A 21,807-nucleotide genomic window follows, 5' to 3' on the forward strand; every position below is an offset into this window, starting at 1 on the left:
AATCCAGGTGGACAGGGAGAACAGAGTTCAGTATTGCTCCCAAAATGTGCTGCAGAGCGCAGCAGTTATTTATTATTGTTTTTTGACAGGCAGTGAGGGCTACTTTTGAACTGTTCCTTTCTCCAGGAATGACCCTCTGAATTACAGGTATAGCATGCTGCATTACAATGGTGCGTGCATGCTTGTTGACACTAAAATTATCTGTGTTTCAAAATAAGCGTATTGGGGGGGGGGGGCGTGTGTTGCATAGAAAACTGCAATGTGAAGCATTTCCTGATGCTGGCACATGGGCTCTGGCAGACCACCCACATGCTGTCTGCCATATGTCATCCACAGGACAGAAGTACAACCCTGCTGAGATCTGAAGTTATTGATCCACTTTTCAGACAGAGATCATGTTGTGGAGAATGACTAGATTCTCAGCCAAAAAAAGGGTAAATCATGTCTTCACTAGCATAATTCTAAGTAACAGAACAAATTCCGCAAGGATGTTTCCTTTTTCACAGAAACTACTAAAACCATCAGCACGTACCCGCTATTTAGCAATTCCTTAAAATAACCCTATCATTAGGAGGTGGCAAATACAGTCTGGTTCTCAGTGTTTATTCCAAGTTCTGACCAAAAATGCCCCAGTGGACATGCTGCACAGAGACCAAAACCCATGAAGTGCCTGTAAAATGGTTGCAACTGAAGACAAAGTGCCAGCTAAGACTAAGCGAGATTTTAAAAATAACAGCGCTTCATGAAAATATATTGCAAATGGCTTTAAAAACACTGATCTTTTTCTGTTGTTAAGAAAGCAGTAAAAATGAAATTTACTTTCCAGAAAACACAGGAAAAGAATAAAGCAGATGGCATTAGTGTCTCACCTGTGTTAGCAAAAAGAGCACACACCACAAGCACAGGTCTAGTACCCCATAGTAACCCAAGTAAATCCCAGTACAAGGGCTACTAAAAACTTACTATCCTCCTGTGAAGGGCACTGCTCAACAGAGGACCCCAAAGTAGATATAGTGTCAGCATATACTGTACCCATGGCAACATGGATTGTAATACCCAGTTTGAAAATTGAATTTCCTCAATACAAGAGGAATATATTTCTCACTAATTCCAAAACACACACTTAACATTCCAAGGTGCTTTGTACCAAGATAAAACTAACCTAGTCCCAAGGCTTCACAGCATATCTGCAGCCTGCCAGGCTCTCCGCCTGCTTACCTTCAAACCCACGCACTGCCTCCTCCAGAGGGCTTGATACCCTGGCCATGCCCAACACGTGGTTTTCCTAACTTCCCCTGAGGTTCTGCATCTCTCCCTTCTGAGTTCACACTTCCATGCAACCATGACCTCAGGGATGAGAACGGACTCCTAATAGTATTTCTTCTTTCAGTATCACCTCCCAAACCCAACCAGCGTCACTTGTCCAGGTGAAAACCCCAGACTTACAATTTCCCCATGTGTCTAAATTAGCTGTCAGGCACCACTTTGACACCTGATTCTCTGTTTATAAAAAAAAAAAAAATGTAGCATTGATTCAGCAATTACCCAACACTCAATAAATCTACTGCTTGATTTACCTTTAATAATAAATCAGGCCTAGCCATGACTTATGAGGCAACTGACTGCCAACTGCAAAATGCCGGTCCCAAGGGCACCTCCTGGGTTTGAAACACTAGCTAGGCCTCTACTTGATTTGAGCAAACTTCTTGGACGTCTCTGAGCTTCTAACTTCCTCCCACAACTCTGTCACTGTAAGAAATTACCACTCCTGTACCTAAATCATCCTTTTCAGATCCATAAGCCCAGACAGGAATGGTGGATGGAAGGAAGGAAGAACCTCTGGAGGTCTTGTTGGTCTGCTGCAGAGCTGCAGAAGATGCCTTGTAACTTCTTTTGAATGACAAAAAGATTAAAATGGATGCAGGTGGCTCACAACTCCATTGTCTGTCTTATTCACTGTGCTGGATACCTCCCTAGACATGGGGTTCGGTGTTGGTGACAAAAGACACCAGTATCTAGATCCTTGTCTTCTCAAATATAACTTTGTGCTGTTAACAAAGAACAGCTGGGGAGCCAAGGACACGGGAGCAGACATAAGGCTTCTTTCTTGAAACTTTGTTCCTAATCTACCACTTTAGCTATATTTACAGAAGAAAGATGAGTAAGTCAGAGATCATTGTTTAAGGTTTTTCCAGAGCTCACTGAATGACTCCTAGGAAGGACCTGAGTGAAACAATATGGCCAAGCAGCTTCCCCACAACCACAGGGCTAGGTTAGATTTAAAGGCACTCAGGTTCCATGGCTCTGTTGTGGAGGAGGTCCTCTTCCCCCACTCCTGTCACTTGATTCACCCTCAGTCCTGACAAAGGCACCCCAGCTTGGTGACTTCATGAGATGAAGAACCCACCACTTCCCTTTATAGTTTTCCTCATCCACTGTTAAAAACATAGGGCCACAGATTCTTGTAATCTTTTCTTGTACGGATTAAATAAAATTTCAGTACTTGCTTTATCCTAGACATGAAGGTATTCAAACAGAACAACCAAGTCCCATCTTCTTTTTAATAAACAAATGAAGTAGTTTAATGCTGCAATATGAATAATTTCTCTGTCCTTGAATTGTTTCTGGTGTTCTTTTTTACAGTTTCCCTCTAATTTATTTCCTTTTTCTTGATGACCGGTAGACAGCAGCATTGCATCTTTGTCTGACATGTTCAAAGCAAAATCACTACGACTCTTCTAGGTCTCCTCAGCTGTGTCCCGGTTTCACATTGCAAGTTAATCATCAGCTACAAGTTCACTGTGACCCCTTTCCAGTTGCCATGTTTTCATTTTTGTATATGACTGCCAGTTTTGTTCCACTGACAAACTTTATCTGTTTTATTTTTCCTCCTCCATGTTATGGATATATTGAAGATTTCCAGCTCAACAACGGCTGATTGTAGGGTAGCCTTTGAAATAATTATTCTCCAATGACAATTACTTTTTCATTTTGTTTTGTGAGAATCATTACACACATAATCCTTACTTCATTTAGAATGTGCTGCTACTGTGCAGTGCTAATTTCAAATGCCATGCCATAGTAAGCAAATTGCTTTACAAAATCTAAACACACCCTATTGTGTAGCTCTTTTGCACTGGACATTAGAAACCTCATCAAAGATTTATATAACATTTGGTAAACATTAACTTTTCATGTATTATACTGTTATAATTTATAGCCTCATTTTTAACCATCATTTGATATCTGTATCAATTTGTCTGTTTCAGTTTGTCTGTTATTTTATCCAAGACCTAATTCAGATCAAGTATTTTTCATCTGAACAGAGTGTAGTACTTTTCTTAAATACTGGCAGAGCGTTAGAACACTTAAGTTTTCTGAAATGTCCTCAGTTTTCAAAGACTTACTTAAAATTAGTATCAGGATGCCAAAGATATTCTCAGTTTTAGAATATCTGAACAGAAGATATCTGGGTCTGATGGTATAAGAATGTAACAAAAATATATCAACTTCAGTCTATTTTTTCCTCTTACAGTTACTGCTTACTATATTTTTTCTTTTCAATTGGTGTCATGAGTTTGCCACTGTACCATGATTTTAGGCCAGACAAATCCTTTTTTTCTTCTGATGGTGGAAGTAAGCCTTGTAGTCATCTCAAACCTCTTTAGGGACTACAAGCATCTCATCTCTAAAACTACCCTGCTGCTCAGCAACACTCAGTTCATCCCACAGGGGAGCTGTGCATAGGACACAATGCTCCGAGAGCATGTTCCATTCTTTTCATGATGTTAAGGGTACATTTCCCCATTAAAAGCTAAGGTCTTTAGGGTGCGAAAGCTTCATTTTTACTTCTTGCTCAGTTAACACTGAAGCTTTTCATACATAAGTATTAGTGCAAGACTTCGTCATTGCCCAGCTGACATTTATGTGTTGAATGAGTCATGCACCCACTGCAGCTCTTGTATTTGCCTGTTTGAAGTGTTTTTGCTGAGGACTTTATAGAAAAGAGGATCAGTTCTTTCCAGCTCTGAAATTCTTAGATAGTCTAATATTGATAGGAAAGAATGGCTCTGACGATCAGGGGCCCAGTCAATTTATTTTATTTACGTTTTCCTTTATTATTTTTAAATGTAACATAAGATTTTAAATAATGTTTTTCTGGCTCTTCGGCTTAATCTGCTGTTGTTTTATATAGTATGGCTCATCCAAGCGCATCCACTAAATAGAATTTGATTCATAACACACAGTTCTAGTTCCCTAACTTTTATGAGTATTATTTTGTCTACTTGAAAAATGCCACTCCATACAGGACTCAGCTTGCGAGATCAGCATATGTCTTCAATCACAAAAGGAAAACAATAAAAAACAACCTGCTTGCAAAGGCAAACATGCATTTTTCTGCTGACCATCAACATGGGGAGAAACTCATAAAAAATGCTTCAAAATGGAAAGAAAATTTCCAAAAAGAAGGGAATAATCTCAAAAGTGTGTTATAGAGAAATCCACTATCGCTAACTGTGTCTCTGTAAGAAAACAGCTAGCTGCTCCAAGAGAATACAACCAGCATGTATGGTGAGGGTGCTGGCCTTTAAGTTTCTCTGGAAGCATTTAAAAAAAATGTGGGAAGGAAACCAAGAAACCAACAAGAACAAAAAATAATCATGATGAAAAAGGGATAAATGATGGGGTGAGATTTTTTCACACTATAAACTGCTGTATTTCAGAACATCCCTTGCAAAGCAAAATGGTGAGTGTAGAGGAATGAAGGCAGTGGGGTGATTAGCATTGATAACATGCAGCTGTGGCCTTGCCACAAAGGCAGTGGGTTGATTGACATGGACGATGTGCAGCTGTAGCTCATTCCTGCTAAGTAGCTAAATAGCCCTGAGGATGGTAGGACAGATGGTTGGATGGAGGAAGAGCAGTGTGGTCTGACCTCTGGAGGAAGGAGAAACAGCACAGAGGTGGAATCTGGCTGGTGGTAAGAGCCTTGTTGCAATAGGTGGGGATGGTGATTACCACAGTAAAGGAGCTCTATTGTCTTAAAGGGGTGCCTGAAGCCCTTTGCCTTGGGTGTCTCCATTTGATCCTGAATGGTCTCACTCAGCCACGAAGAAAACTAGTGCCTTCTAGTACTAAAACTAGTTGTCCTGAATGCATATGCATGTCTTTACAGCTATGTGGGCTTATCCAATGTCTTGCAAAATTAATCCTCTATATTTAACCGGTCAGTGCAGGTCTTATTAGTTTAATAAGCTGGCCAAACAGAAGCCTGGCATGCTTTCAAAATATGGCTTTGCAACTTCTATTTAGCTCTCTTGTAAGTCCTATGGCCTCACAGGCCTTCTCCATGTATGGCTGCCAGCTCTATGCTTTGCAAAACCAATGTTTCCCTGCCTTCCTTGACACTTTTGTTCCTTTTTGGGTCCCCTTGGATTCATGCTTTCAACTCCTACTCCTGTTCTTGCATCCCTCAAGCAGAACTGGCCTTTTCTCTAAGTAATCAGCACCTGGAGACCAGTATGCGTAACACCTTCAGCCCTTCCATTGCTTTGGTACCACTGCATGCCTGTGACCTGTTCCTTTTGCTGAGGCTTGCCCTGGCTCTGAGCCTGTGCCAGGATCATGGCTCTAGGAAGGACCTGGCAGCCACACAGACTTGAGCAGCTTGACAGGGCAAAGTCACCTTTAGCTTTTGGCTGTAGATGCCGTGCTCTGCATGAACAAAGACAAGAGTTTCTTTGTTTCAGGAGCTAAGGATTTGGCAGACAAGATAAAATGTCTCAGATAAAGAACTTATGTTAGTCTCCACTTGGCAGTTTCTGAGATTTCTGAACGTTTTGGCAGACTTCAGCCCTTTCCTCAGGACCTGGAATGAAACTCCTTTACTTTGTAGTACAACCTGCATTGTTTCCACAGGTTGCCAGTGACCTAATCGTGGTGCAGGCTAGTATAAATCTCTGACCTGGCTGGCATGTTGCTGTAGCCTGCCAATTAGATGTCTGCACTTCATACATGGCTTTATGTCCTAGCAGTTGAACATTTTACACTGAAATGGGGACCTTCAGACTTCACCCAGTGAACTGGAAAGTTCTGGGCAAATTGATCTGCTGCCTCACGTGCAGCCTTGATTTTACTGTCAGAGCCAAAACACCAATGTTTCTGTACATCTGATAGCTCTTAATTCAGATTACACCCCAGAAGACACTCTACAATGCTCCTGTGGGTCAGTGTTGCTGATTGTAATGAAAAGTGAAGCAGACCTTTCAGTGCTTTTTAGACAATCAAATGTTTGGAGTTACTTAGTTCGATTAACAGCTGCAGCCAAGCTCAGCCCAGCTCAGCTTAGAAAAATTATACAACGTGTCCTGTTTACAGGTTTAGCTGAATGGAGGCAGGAAAGATAAAAGCTTTATAAACTACTGACATGTTGCCTAAATCTGGGTCAGGAAGCAAAGTATCAACAGCTGTGGAGCATAGGATTTTTAATTCCTGGACAAACTATCACAGTTGTTTTCCCAGGGAGATGGCCGATTCACAGCCCTGCAGCTGAGGTACTGCTGAAGTTGGGCAGTTTGTGAATTGGCTGGAGGGAGAATAATTAATCTGAGACTCTCCCCCAGCCTCTGCTATGGGTTTGATATATAAGTAAAATAGCTCTGTGCCTCCATTTACACCTCTGTGGAGGAACTAAACTGTCACAGTGAGGGCAAGTAAAGAACTTTGATTCTCCAGAGCATTTTGAAGGCAGATAAACAAAAACATCAGAGCAGGCAGATTAATAGGAACATAATGAGAGAATAAGAACATGATTTGTGAATTATAATACCATAATCATAAATTGACTATTGCAAAAATATTTTTGTAGACATCATGATATTTATTTTGTAACACCAGTGTTTCTTCCTGGTCAGTCAGCAACAGATGACCACAGAACCAGGCCTTCATCTAGTACTTACTTATTCCTGCTAAAACCCATATGTGAATCAGACAGGGAGACTTCTAAGTCAGAATAAGTATTCACTATTTGTAGTGGAAGATATAAAATACACAAATTTAACTTTTCATCCAATCTAAGGACTGAAATAACTGCAGGTGGCTCATTATCAGTCACCTGTGGCATCTGCATAATCAAACATCTGTTTATATACAAGTAATGCATAAAAAAGCCTTTAAAATACCTATATTTAGATAGAGACACTTCAGAATGAATAATTAACAAAGCAAGGACAAGAGCTTGTGTACAAATTATTATGTAAATCCTGCTAACCCAACTTTCATCTGAAAACGCACAACAATGCTTCCACATTGTGTTTGGAGAGTTAAATATGCCTGGGGTGATGGAATCTGCTGTGGAAAGGAGAAAGGTGAGTCTGGGTTGTGGGCCCAGGCAGGTCCCGAGTAATGTTCTGCAGCCAGGACTCTTGTGTAGCCATCCAGGCAGTTACTCCTGCCTTGGAGAAGGAAGTTTGCATGCTGCTCCTTCCTGGTAGGAGGTTTCAGTAGCTTTGTGCACTTGCCAATAGCGTGTTAGTCAGACCCTAACTGCCATCACTCCCATCCAGGGGAGATATTCCCTCCTTCCCTACCCTCTGCCTGTCCCCAAACACCTCAGAGGACCTGCCTGGACCCCTGTGCCAGTCGTGTTGCCGCTGCCTCTGAGCATCTCCACACTGGTAGAAACCAGCAAAGCCCATGCTCTTCCTGGTCCAGACCTGTAAAGAACTGCCTAGGCAGAGAAAGCAGGCAAAGAAAACCACTGAGGACCCCTCCCACTGTCCACCCCTAGCTGAGCGAATAAAAGGTTTACTAGTTGCCAAGCAGGGCTAACAGGAATTTCAAGCAAAAGAGGCACAAAATGAAAGGAAGCTGGCAAGAGAAGAGTAGGGTCCATGCAAAAGGGAATAAAGACACTCTTCAAAAAGTATCCAAAATGGTAAGAGGATGCAGGCTTGAAATGACTGTGACTGACACCAAAGCCTTTGGCTAACACAACAGTATTTCTGAGGATTTGTACAAACCAAAGCAAGCTATTTTCCCCCATCCTCTATTTGTTATCTAATGAAGGAATAACAAATGAGAAGGACAGCATCATGCAAAACAATGAGAAAAAAAAAAAAAAAGAAAATCTTTTCAGAGTTGCTTCAATACGTAAAGACCCTGTACTTCAGCTTCTTAGGTCATAGATGTAACCTGGAGTTCAATGTTACTGATATATTTATGTGTATTTTTGCTAATAAAGATCCTAAACACTGCTGTCAGTAGTGCATTAGGCTGAAGGGGAAAAAAAATCCCACTAGGGCCCTCATATTGCGTATGTGTCTCTCTGTTCTTGAAGAGATGTTGCCAGAGAACACAACCGGGGAATTGTGAGTCAACAAGCTTTTATATTCACATAATGTCCTTTGGGATTGTGTACATTCTAGCACAAAGCCATATGTTATGTGATCATGGAGAATAAGCATTTAATCATTACTATTATATATGGCCATGATTTTGTTTTGATGGATCAACTAAGCATTGTTTGCATAGCAAGCACCGTAGAGTCTAGATTTCAAGCCAAGTGGCTAAACAAAGCTGTACCATTTCCCATATGTTATGTGAACTTCATTATCACCCCTCACATTTGGAACTGGAGGTGACATTCTTTTTTTGCATGCATTGCTTTTTTGGCACTTCATATTTAAATCTTCAAAAGGAATGTCATAGCAAAAAAATTTAGGAGGGTCTCTGCTCATCATCCTTTGAGGACAGAGTCTTGAGAAAGTGGATACTCTCCCAGTCAGAGAGAGCAGAGCCCCTCTATTCCAGCAAGGAGCAAGACAAGAACGTACAGATGTCAATACTGATCTGTTGTGCTTTGTATGTACTTTGGGGGAAATCTTACATGACGTATCAGCTCTGACTGTGCTGTGCAGCGTGATGCTTTTGAGTAAAGATCCAGTGTATGTAGGCAGCCTGAACACTCAGCGTTAGATTGATTTTCCATATCAAAGTTCAAATAAAATCTCTGTATCATTTTGCTTTCTGGAGCTCAGGCACAGTGGAGGATGAGAGGGGAATGGCAGATGGTGGGAGGAAGAATGAGAGCCAGGATATCCTAGTGTTATCCTAATCTATGCATATACATTGTTCCCTTCTGGTCTTTTATACCACAGCACTCCTGAATCTTGCATCAACTGAATGTAGCTATGCAGAATTTCATGGAGGGGAGTTATGAACATAACCTTTTTTTTCACTGAGGCTATCCCAAGGCATGCACGGTGCCGGGAAGAAACACGCTACAATCCTGATCCTGCTGTATAGAATAAGGCGAATGCAGAACAGCTGACTCTGCTTGGATGAAAAGGTGGTGCATGTCAGTACTGTTTGATTCCTCAATAAGACACGCACACTTCTGGGTCATTCACTGAAATACATTTCTCTTCAGTGATATACAAAGGTTGGTCTCAGTGGCTTCTGTCTTAAGGCAACCTCAGTGAAGTGAGGTGGCTGGGCAATCCTGCAGCTTCCTGGCATACAGATACATTTCTGCAAGTTCCCTCTGCCCATCAAAAATCAATTTCAATTCAGTCTGAACAAAAGGAATTTAAAGCAGTTAAAACTTTCTAGGAGAGACATTGCAAACAATTTAATGTAAAACCTGACAGTAATCAATGCCAAAGCATGCTGAGTTCAACATGTATGATACATACTGTACCGGCAAGTACTAATCTCTAGTTAATACTCTGGTTGCAGTGTGTTCGGTGGTACAGTGAGTTCAACACACCCAAGAATCTTAGCTCATTTCATCTCTGCATTTGTACCAGTATAAAAATTCACATCGCTTGAGTATCTCTGTGCTAGGAATATCCCTTGGCTGAAAATGATTGAGAATCCCAAACCTCAGACATATATGTACTTTTCCTATAGATAAGACTGGAAACAGAAGTCTATGTGGTAGAAAAATTAAAATGTTATCAAGAAGAATATTATTTAATATTTCTGATTGCATTTGACATTTGAAAGTCATGTCAGTAGAGATCTACTGTTTTTATTTTCCTTACAAAGTAATATTGAATGTTTTCCCACTCAGTTTGGGGTTTTCAAAGGTCCAGTGCTAGAAAGAGTCCAAATGAAAGTCGTATAAGACCACAGGTTAGAAGGATTTGAAATGTTATTTTTCCTTCCTATTTAAAGACATGGACAAGGCTATCAATAAATCCCTTCTGAATGTGATTGTTAGTTACTAACAAAATGGGCTTTTGATAAAAAGTACACATGCCGCAAAAACAATCAAACCCAAATAATTAATATTCAAACCTAACTTCTCATTTCTGGGATACAAACAAATCCCTTTCAGCCACCCACTGAGTTACCTAGAAGAAGAAATGGCACTGGAATTTCTTTATTGAACTTGCAGGAAACATGAGCTGCTTTTCTGTGTACTGCATGTCAGTACTGCTACAACAATACTCCTTAGGTGGAAGAAGTTGTCAAACCTAATACGAGTAACTTTGAATGTGGCCCTTCAACTTAGCTGGTAAAAAGCTTAGGTAACATTTAGGACAGGGAAACTAAGTCAGGCTGGAGTCTGAAATGTTTTCATCCTTCCGAAAGGCTGTTTCATCCTTTTAGCTTAGCATTAGAAGCATTTTCCAGCCTTCCTGTGACTAGTGAATCATGGCAATACAGTGGCATTTCATGCCTACCTAGCTTATCACAGAATCACAGCATGCTTGAGTTTGGAAGGGACCTCTGGACATCACCTCGTCCAACTCCCCTGCTCAAGCAGGGTCCCCTAAAGCAGATTGCCCAGCATCTTGACTGGCTCCAGTCTCATCCCAAGGCAGAGCTCCTTGCATTCCAACTGCATCCATCTGTTAAGCAGGACAAAATTCAGACCCTAATGCCTGACTTTTGTTTTCCAGCCCAGAGGAAGGGCATTTGTTTTTGCATAGGAGAGATTTCCAAGCTGGATCTAGCGGAATGTCCACAGAGCTAGGTCTCCCTCTGTATTGCCTGGAAACTATGTCTGGGTAGAATCAAAGGACTTGGGACATCTAGCAGACATCCCAGAGACCTGTCATAGCCTTATCCAAACTACCATTGCAGGAAGCAACCCTGTGCTCACGCAGACCATCAGGTCAACATGTCAGTGCTATGGCCGATGTTTCCCAACACGCTGGCTCTCTGGTGCACGAGTGTGACAATGGGCTGAGCAAGCTCTATAAATCCCCTGTGGTCTGCCATCTCCTGTTGCAAACACAGGAGCCCTTTATGAGCACATCCCGGAATAACATAAGTGACAGGTCTTGATGGCAAGCAATGACTTTAAAAATGCTGTTGGACTCAAGGAAAGCCTCTCCCACTTCCTGCTTTGTTCAGCAAAACAAAGTCAATACAATTTGAAGCTCTGGTTCTGCTATTAAATTTAGGCCAGTCGAACATCAAGTGATCTACCAGGTCTAGCAGCTGTCCAGGGGGCTGCACCGAGCAAATATACTTCTTGTAGTCTGAATGTGCCTGGAGATCCCGTGTGGTTGCTGTGCATCAGGATGCAATCCAAATCTTCTGCTGTCCCTGGGATTTCACCTGTTAGTCTAGTTGTACTCTCATCTTCTGATTGAAACCTTCATTAAAATGAAAAATAGTTTAACAGACAGTGATTTAAGGGACAAAAATGTGAAAAATGCAATCTTTTGTTCTGCAAAATACAACATGGAAGTGAGAACGGTCTGGTGAGATTAGGTTATTCATATCCTGGAATTTCAAGATTTCAAGCTATCTACAAGAATTAGTAGAAAGGAAGGCATTTAACTTTTGCAATAGCATAAGGACCAGCATGTTTTTTGCTTTGAAAGGGCAGAGAAGCAGGATGGTTTTCTAGTCTGGATTTGAAGACACGTCCTGTCACAGCAAACGGGCACTCTGGTTCCCCCTGAAATCCTGTACATTTCTGTAGTTTGCTGACACAGGACAGGTAACTAGATCTGATGGAAGGTTTTCTGTGAAGTCAATTTTCCATCAGAAAAAGCTGATATGTGGCAATTCAGAAAGAAACTCAGCAAATTCCTGTCAGAGTACTGGATGCTTATTTCTCAATTCAGCCTACCTATGCTTTGGACTCTTGGTTTCTCTGTAGACGTCGTGGCAAGCTAGTTGTTTGAGGTCTTCACCTCTCTACTTCTGCTGAGGCTTTCCAAGAAGATGCCAGGGGTCTGGAGACCTTTGGTTTTCCAGATGTCAGAGGCTGCTCTAAGCTGAGTAAGCAGATCACCAGTTCTCCAACCTTCTTTCCCTGACCATATGGCCCAGCTCAGCAGTCAAGCGAGCTCCCTGCCCATTCAGCAATTCGGATTCATAGACTCCCAGGTTCTGCTGTTTCCTGCACTGCTTGGGAACAAGAGTAGCTGTTCATTGCTCCTAGAGCTCATCTGGGACTTTGGGTGTCTCCTTCCCAAGTATCTGACATGTTCGACTAACGATCTTCCCATGATTCTTCCTATCTGGAAAAGCAAGACAATGTGGAAGCAGGCCATCTGTGCGCCTACAAACCAGGCAGGAGCTGCAAGGAGAGCAGAACATTTCATTTTTTTGTCTCATGAAGTAGAATTTCCTGGAAATATCCCCACACTGGAAAATAAACCCCAAAGTCTGCTCATTGACATTTTGCCCTTGTTCAAAGCAAAGCCTTTTCTGCAATACAGCAATACTTCCCAGGAAGAGATTCTCATTTTGCCAGCACCACGGATGGGGCTATTTGTTAATTTCATTTCAGATGGGAGCCAAAAACACATTCCCTCTCTCTCTGAAGTGTGTACACAAAGGGTGAGGGAAGCAGAGCTAAATGTGACTGCAACTTTGAACTTCTGCAGAGCTTTATTCCTTAAGGAAAAAATGCCAAGGATGAATTCTGGAGTCTCAGGCATTTCATTTGAGCCTGGTTTTTTGTTCAAACTAAAGGCTAGTACAGTCCTTTTTGCAGTAAGTGGCAAATTGTGAAAGCAGAGGAGGACAAGCATCTAGAGGAAGGGTTAAGAGACCAAGGAAAGTTCAGAATGTCTTTTTCTGACATTACTTTTGAATCCAGATTTTTATGTTAGGAAGTTCTTCCAAATGAATATTAGTGAAGGGGTTAGGTTTGGAGAGGAAGTGGCTGTAACAACTAATTTAGTTTTATTCATCCTTTCTATAGAAACACCTCTTTTCTATCACACAGAAGGCCAGTTTTATGGGGAAACGTCTTCAGTAGGTTACCTGACATTAGGGAGCCATGAACCTGGAGTCCAGTTTCTTTAGCAAAAAATCCTTTCTGAATTTGCTATAGCTTTTGCTATCATAAATGGCCTTGGAAACACCAATTAGACCAAAACAAATACTTAAAATTAGTCACTTAAGCAGGCTCATTTTCAGGATATCGTTTTCTCTGCTCCATTTAGAGAAAATATGGGAAGTATATGTTCCTAGTGAATCCTAGGGAAGGCTGGGACTTAAAGCTCTTGTATCTTTCACATAATTTGGCAACCTACTGGAAAGGAATTTGGAAAAAGCACTACAAGAGGAAACCTCACCCTTCTTACAGGTTTCCCTCTGGGAGAAAGCTATTTCCCTTTCTAATTACATTTTTTATAGGTGTCTTCTGAAGTAATGTATTAACTACATACAATAAATATGAAATACATAGGGATGATGCTGGGTGTCAGTTCCAGTTGTCATTTATTAACTTTAAAATGTTTTTCCAGTCTGTCTGCCAAAGGACTATGTAGGATGATGATGGTGTGTGTATATTATGACATATATAAAGGGTATGCAACCTCATTACCCTTAGTGAATGTCCACACTTTGAAGAAAAACGCTTTAAGTCTCCAGTCTCCTCCACCCAAACTATATTTGTTTTTACATCATCCTTATAGTCTTTATTTTAATTGCTGTATATTAGATTATTCCAACTGTTCTCAGCATGCAGATAATTTTAGAATGTGCTTAAAAGTGAGATAATAAAGATTATTTGTATTAAGGTATTGACTGGCCATCTGAAAAGTGCAAAAGCATAAAATATTTCTAAAGAATAATAATAAAAGCACACTGTTATGTCTCTTGAATGAAACCTGAAATGATATTTTTACAACTATCTTGTTACACGGCTTTGTTTTCTTAAGCAATTTCAGTATAGTTACTATCATGAAATACAAAAACTAAAGCGGATGAAAAAGCCTTTGGACGAGTGAACAAAAAAAGCCCATACTCTATTAGTGCAGAAGAAAGTAATTTGCATTTACTGGATCCCACAGCTCCACATCATGCTTCACTTGAATATATTCTCTGTTATGACTTCATGGGTGGGAGCAAAGAGGAAGAATGGGTAAAAGGAAACACACCACCATGTCAGACCTCTGATCACAGTGGTTTCAACTAAAGGAGGGAAAAAAGCTCTTTCCAACTGTATTTTTCATAGCTCAGGATCACACATGGTGGAAGGCATTTCATTCATTTTTTCAGCTTCTATTTCCTTTCCTCAAGACGTCTTTTTATCTACAATTGTGGAGAGTGTGTTTTATATTCATTAGGCCAAGCTCACCCCTGGTGTAAACCTAGCCAAGTATGTGGAGTTGGGCCAGGAATACTTTCAGCCTCTGGTCTCCTCCTTTCTGGGATCATTACCACCTGAAACCGGCATCCTCCCCCGAGGCACGGCTTGCAGGTCGGCTAGTCAGCGTGCACAGACATGAGGCAACACTTTCTGCCCAGGGACTGGTAGCTGCCTGTGAGTCCTGTCTACAAATTGGTAAAACGAGATACCTCTGGGCGTTGTGGGAGTGTAAACTATATACAGACGTTTCTCATGTCCAAAATGAGAGCTTAAATGGCAAGTTTAGGGGCAGGTGCTGCCCTGGGAAAGCAAAAAGTGCTTAATACAAGCATTTTGGCAGATCTCTAATAGCATGGAAGCAGCAACCACAGCTACATTACTATGTGCTGTTACTTTTCACAGCTCACGTTGCAAGTCGACTCTAGGATGAGTTTGCCATTACAGACTCCAAAAAAAAAAGGGGAAATACTCAACCAGTATTCCAGTGAACCCTGAATTTCAGCCTGTATTTAAGCTATAGCTGCCTTTTCTTATTTACTGTCTCACTGTGGCTTAAAATAATGGAATGTGCAGAAAAGGTTTGGCAGTGCATGAGCTTATTCCTGCAGGAGCAGAGTGCAGCCCGACTGTCCACATCGCAGTCCCCAAGCAGAAAGGCGCTGTGTGATGCTTGTAGATGATTAGAAGTTTTCATTCATGTAGAGACTAAAAAAATGTTGGATTCACAAGGCTTTAAGACTAATAAGGCTCAGAACTTTGAAATCCTGTCTTGTTTTAAAATTAAAACAAGGCACAACAAAATCAGGTTAACTGTTATCCTTTGCTTTTATTGCTATTAATGGCCACATGAAAAGCCTGAAACAATGGGGGAAATGCTTAGTTCAGATAGTCTGTGTTTTTCCTCTGGCTTTAAGAAAATTGTATAATTCTTTTCTTCTGTTAATTCAAATTCTCAAAGAAATATTATGCAATAATATCCAAGCTCCTTGGACTGACACAGCTAATGAGAGAAACAGCACCCGAGAGCCTCCAGTAGGTCTCTCAGAATGGCCAGTCCTGCAGTGGGACACCATACCCTTTACATGAAAGCTGCGTAAACAATGAAAAAATGCTATCTGGAAGAATAAACTAGTAACTTTTTTTTTTTCCTGGCCCTTTACAAAAGATATTAATTCCCTGAGTCTGAATCAACACGGTAAAACTGCAGCATTTGCTGCTACTTTAATACAAGGCCCTTGGAGGGAAGAAAAGTCCCAGATTTAACTCATCTTAATTCTATCAGTGGAAATGAGGAATGGCTGGCTGTTTGAAAATGAATAAAGAGATTATGTGTAAAATGAACTTGAAGACATTGTGGTTAATATGCTTGGTTCAAGGGCCAATTGCCTTTCTCATGGTAGGAAACTTCTTGACTGTAACAGGACAGTCAGGCCAACAAAAAGTTTCACAGCCCATGCCTTCAGATAAAACTAAAATGTACACATATAAGTATGTGCATAATTTTTTTTACAGCAGCAGACTAACGCATCTACACAAAGTCCTGATGAGTGAAGGAACAAGAAATTTGCACTGTGACATAGTAAATTAATGATGATACTCACATGTTGTTGACCTCAACAACATCAGTAAAAGCTGACATGCCTTGCCTTCACTGGATTGCTAGAATAAGGTAGTAATTTCAGCTAATTAATCTCACTGAATGTCTTCTTCCTCTGTCCCCATCTAGAGAAAGTGAAATAAAAAGAACACTTTCCTTGGCAGTGAATATATAACCTAGGAGCCAAGTCAGCAGGCAATTGACTTCTTCCACCCTCCGGAACCATTACTTATCCAATTTACAGACAATAATGAATTAGGAGGGGCTGGATGCACTTGGGGAGGGCAGGACCAGAATTCAGTGTGGTGTTGGCCAGCTGGAAAAATGAGCTGAAATCATGCAGGATCCAGCAAACCTAAGGGGTGAGTGTGAGTCAGTAACACCACAGAACTGTAGACAAACTCAACACTGCAATGGAATATCAAATTATGAGTGCCATATGTAAGATGCACCAAGCCATGCCTTCAGCCTACACAGCAGGGACATAGCACGTAGCGGTGTAACCACCTGAGAGCACTGCACTTCTGAAAAAAAGAAACATGGAACTGCAAAAACTACAGAAGGCAACAAAAAATAACAGAGGTTTAGGAAACATGGCTTATGAAGACAGTTTGAAAGACAGGTTTGTTTAGACTAGAAAAGAGAAGTCCGGGGGGAAACATGATAAAAATTGTCAAGTATGTAGAAGGTTGCTACAAAGAGAAGGTAATGAGTTATCCCTGTGCCTAACGGATTAAGACTGAGTGCTGGGTTTAAATTGCACCAAGGGGATTTCCCACCTTGGGAGGCTGTGGAATCTCTGTTGCCAGATGTTTTGAGGAACGGTTTAGACAAACATCTATCAAGAATGATGTAGAAGTAAATGCTTTGGGCTAGTGGGCTGGTCTTTGGAGGTGACTTCTCAATGGTTCATCTTTCTGTGACTTGCCACATTACTTTATAACACTTTTCTGCTCAGAACAGATTTTTGTCTTGTAACAAACAAAGCAAAACAAAATCCATCAGCTCACAAACTCTCTCTTGTTTGAATGGAAGGGAAAGCATGAGTTCATTTGTTTACATTAACTAAGGCAGTGCAAACGCTTCATTGTGGTTCTTTTAACTTTGGCCACAAAACAAAATTAATCCAGAATCTCTTAATCGAATGGAATACACATCACTTTATACTAAATCAAATTAATGACAGCTGTAATTCTGCTCATTCATGTCACATCGTTTACTCTGGTCCAATACCTTCCTCTTAGCAACTTTTGGCTTTCCTGAAGATATATACAAGAAAGGCCTTCAGCTAAACACTACTTTTTGGTTATAAGATATTTTTTCAGGTAAAATACTGTATTCACATCAAATATATAGCGATTTAACACAAAACAGTTAACATAGAACTTCAGTAACTTCTGTAGGCCTCCTCAGGTGTACCCAGCTTTCAGAGTTTACACTGTTCCATCACCAAAAATTTGTTATTAGTAGAATTATACTTTTCTCTCTTGAAAGTTATTAAAATGCCGGAGACAGAGTCCACTCCCAGCAACACCATGTTCACAAAAGTAAGCAGAATTACTCTTGCTTTACTAAAGTGCAGAATTCTGAAAAGCAGAACTTGGCTTAAGCAATCATGGAATACTGGTGGATAGAAGTCCAATTAGACAATAAGATAAAAAGTAGTATCTCCCAGAGCAATGTCTTACCGTCCTTAAATAAGATTTTAAACCTGCAAGTATTTCAGGGAAGATTCTATTTTAGTACCATTTCTGTTGGTATGTTTTGGAAGTGCCACTCATGAAGCAAGGCATTCTAAACCATATTAATAGCAATTTCATACCACATCATTTTTATTTATCGGGCACACCCCAACTTTTTTTGAAATTGTTTTATGCAATTTTTAGTGATATTTTTTCTTCCTGAGATAAAATACTACAAGACAAACAGATCTTTTCATTGTTTAAAAGGGAAAATACAATTCACAACAAAGTTTCGAAAAGATAATTGGGTATGTTTAAATGAAGGAATAATAGAACGAAGAAAAGAGTAAGTGCCACTGACTATCTCCAGATATTCCAGAAGTGTATAACTGTGTATTTAAATGCAATCATCATGTATAATGGAAAGCAATATAGTCTTGAAGAATACATCCAAATAGCACTTTTGCATGGTGAATTAAGGAAATTGAAAAGGCCAAGTTCGTTCACAGGTGTAGTCTTCTACTCCTCCTGACAGTGCAACCCAAAGTTGTCCATCTCTCATTCTACACAGAAAAATTGGTAGTACCTGATATTTGCAACCCACTTAATCCCAAACCAATTTTAACAGGATCCACTTCAGAACAGTGCTGGCTGCCCCACTGTGCTTTCTGACCTTTGGAGGGAACATCAGACCAAACTGCTGTGTAAACCCATTTTGAGAATTCTGTGACATTTGGTAGATGATGTTCAGCTGGGAAAGTCCCCCACATAACAGTACACACAAAGTCACAAAAACAACGCTTCTCTCCCCAACATACAGGACGTTTAAGGACAGATGCTACATAACGACACAGTAAATATTTAATGAAACTAGACTTCTGCCAACTGTTTTGCTAACACATTGCCACATATTCCTTCAAAGCCAGACTTCTAATTTTCATAAGATATTTGGGAGCTATACCATAGTCACTTTTTTCCAAAAGCAGTCTGAAAGCATATTCAAAATTCCTCACAATGACCTATTAAATATTTACACTTACAGCTGCCAATTTTTTATAGATGAGATACACTATCTTCCTCAGCTAACCAGGAATTTTTCCTATCTGCTTCTAGGACCGTCTCATCTCAAATAGTCTTGTCTTTATGCCAGAAACTGAAAATATGAACTCTTGGATTTGCCTGTTTAAAAGTAAAGGCATAATGCTTCTGTGGATACAGCATTATATCAAAGAGTAATCTTTTACAATTGTAACCCTTTAGTAATTAAATATAGCTCCTGTGTCCTCCTATCAAAGAGATCTCAGAAGGAAAACCTAATGAATATGAAAATGTTAAATATAATATTATAAGATGGTAGCACCATCCACAACTGTTTTTTACTCCTATTTGCCATTAAAAAACCTGCTTTCAAGCATTTAACTTTGCCAAACATGAATTGTGTCAGCTAAAGTTTTCCATTCTCAAAACCACAAGCATTCAAGCATTTCTGAGGAGCCCAGGGGGAAAAAAAGTTTGGTTTTTTTGGTTTTTTTTTTTTAACATATGAAAAGATCGTAGTGAATTTCCATTTGAAAAGTTCTAGTGGCTATGTGGTAGGGCTGATTCTCTCTCACCCCATGGTTAACAAATTCTTGGGCTACTGAAGAGCTGCACATCTGCAGGTCCTGAACAGATGAAAACCTCTATTCAGCATGGGTTGATGATGCTGTGGTCATGGCCAAAATGCCCCAAAGGGCTTTTCTGTCCAACAAAAGTCCTTGATGAAAGTAACCAGAAAGCACCAGACAGCTGAGTCTCACTTTAAGGAACGAGAGATAATATATTAGATTTGTAAGAAGCTCCTTTTGCAGAGATCAAACCAACCTAAGATTAAGAGGGGCTTTTGGGATACACGCTGGCTGACTGGGACTGACACCAGTTAGTCCTAGCAAGTAGAAGATCTAGAAAAAGGAAGCCTTTCCCTTTTACTTCAATCCCATGGGGACTGTGAAAACCTCCATGCTTGCAGCAAGGATTCAGAATTAGATTTTTGAGTGTGTTCTCTGCTTTAAGCCTTGAGAACGTTATCCTTCTGTTTAAAAAATGTGGCACATTTTTTAAAAAAGAAATAATAGCAATAATTACACTTCACACCTCCTCAGCAGGTGTTTCAAACTCTCTGAAGAGTCAGTCATTATCAAGCAAATTGCATCCCAGGGCTCAGGAACATTTTCTTTCCTTGCAAATACAGCTATGGGCTGTGCTATTTTTCTGTATTTGAATAGTGACTGTTGTTGTGGATTCCAGATCACACAAATGAGCACGGTAGCTAAATGAAGTTTGAAGAACATCCTGAGAATCCCCGTGGTGGCAATAAAATTTCAGTCTTGCTGATAATTCATCAGTGTAGTGTATGAGTGTCACAGCCACAGCACAGAAGGTGATCCCTTGGTTAATCTGATTTTGAACTGAAAATGTATTCAGACAGGTTATTACACATTTGCTTTGATCATACCAGGCCTGACTCTGATAGTCAGGCTCCTGCTGAGTATGATCTAGCCGCACAGTACTCCTATAGCTGTCAACGACACCATTGTGTTGTACAGAATACCTGAATCTGATACATAGCGACAATGCATGATTTTGCTTAGCAAAAAACAGTTAAAGCCTTTTCAAAAGAACCTTTATTATGGAAATTAAACAACACAGAAATACTTTTATTTACCTATACTAAATATTATATGTATAAATTGGGGATGTCTATTAAATGCAACATTCTTTAAAGTACTGAAAGTGATCTGGCCATACTGATTGATGTTAAATTTGTGGTGGGAATTCCATTTTTTCCTTTTTTTTTTTTTTTTTGGTAATCTGATTAATAAAGTTTGGTGACTTTGTTCTGGTAAATTTAACTGAAATGGCAGCACAATTTTACCAGGAAAACTCTGTCTCCTTCCACCACTTATATACATGTTCTCTACTCTTACCTAGTCAATGAACACTTAGAATGAACTGTTTTCAAAAAAACAGTTGTCTAACAAATCATTTCTAGAATCAAGACAAGTAAACTATAAAGAATACAAGAAATGAACATTTTTTCCCCATAACTTTATTTTCATATTTGTTTAATTTTTAAAAAAAAAAACATTTAAAGCTGTTAAAGGACAGAAATAGTTTCTTTACATTTAAAGATGTTTTAATAATATCAGACTGTAGCAAGAAAGTAATATTTTAAATATAAGATCTTTCTCACATGTTCCCTATGAAATTTACAGAATGTAGGATAAAGGGCAAACCAGTAAAATTCTGCCTTCAAACAACCATGCTGATTCCAGTAACCCCAAAGCAATTCTCATGGCATTACAGAAAGATATACAATTCTTCTCTCTTTCAGATTGAAATACCTAAATTTTTAAAAATTAAATATATGGTCACAGGCAGATCTAGCTTTAAAAATGTAACAGTTGTTATTTTAACTGCATTTTCAATGTAAAGTGGTCCCAGTCTAGCAAAGCACTACAGAATATGCCTAACTATAAGCACCCAAAAAGTCCTCTGAAAGTTACTTCTGTGGTGATTTGCTAGAATGAAGTCAGAATGAGTAATCTCTTTCTTTTCTTGATCTTTTGCCCTATTTTTGCAATAAAAGTAACAGATTGTACAATAGAAAAACTCTGAGAACAGCTTGAGGAACTTGCAGAAAACAAAGTCAGAAGCAAGATGCAGTTTAAAAGGGAATATTACGCTGCTTGCCTATGGCCAATTACCAGTCTCCTTTCTCTCAGCAAGTCGTTATGATCAGAGCACCAGGGCCAAAGCTCCACAAGCTGGCAAATATCAGGGTAGAAACAATTGGAGTTTGCCATCCAAGGTGGCTGTGGTGAGCTGCAGTTCAAAAGAGAAGAACATATGGCTTTTATAAACATCTTTCCAGTGAGTGAGTTTCGCTTTAGGGCAACAAACTGAATGAAGATCGC

General features: G+C 39.9%; 1 protein-coding gene across 1 annotated transcript in view; it reads right to left on the reverse strand.

Annotated features, from left to right (window-relative positions):
- Positions 1-21,151: 21,151 nt before the first annotated feature.
- Positions 21,152-21,807, reverse strand: part of WDR27 (WD repeat domain 27) — a 130,403-nt gene continuing 129,747 nt past the window's right edge. The window contains exon 24 of the mRNA XM_027777499.2: positions 21,152-21,715. Coding sequence (XP_027633300.2) covers positions 21,668-21,715 — 48 coding nt within the window. The 3' untranslated portion in view covers positions 21,152-21,667. The remainder of the gene's footprint in view (positions 21,716-21,807) is intronic.

Source organism: Falco peregrinus, chromosome 7 (genome assembly GCF_023634155.1).
Source record: "Falco peregrinus isolate bFalPer1 chromosome 7, bFalPer1.pri, whole genome shotgun sequence".
Classification (NCBI taxonomy): Eukaryota; Metazoa; Chordata; class Aves; order Falconiformes; family Falconidae; genus Falco; species Falco peregrinus.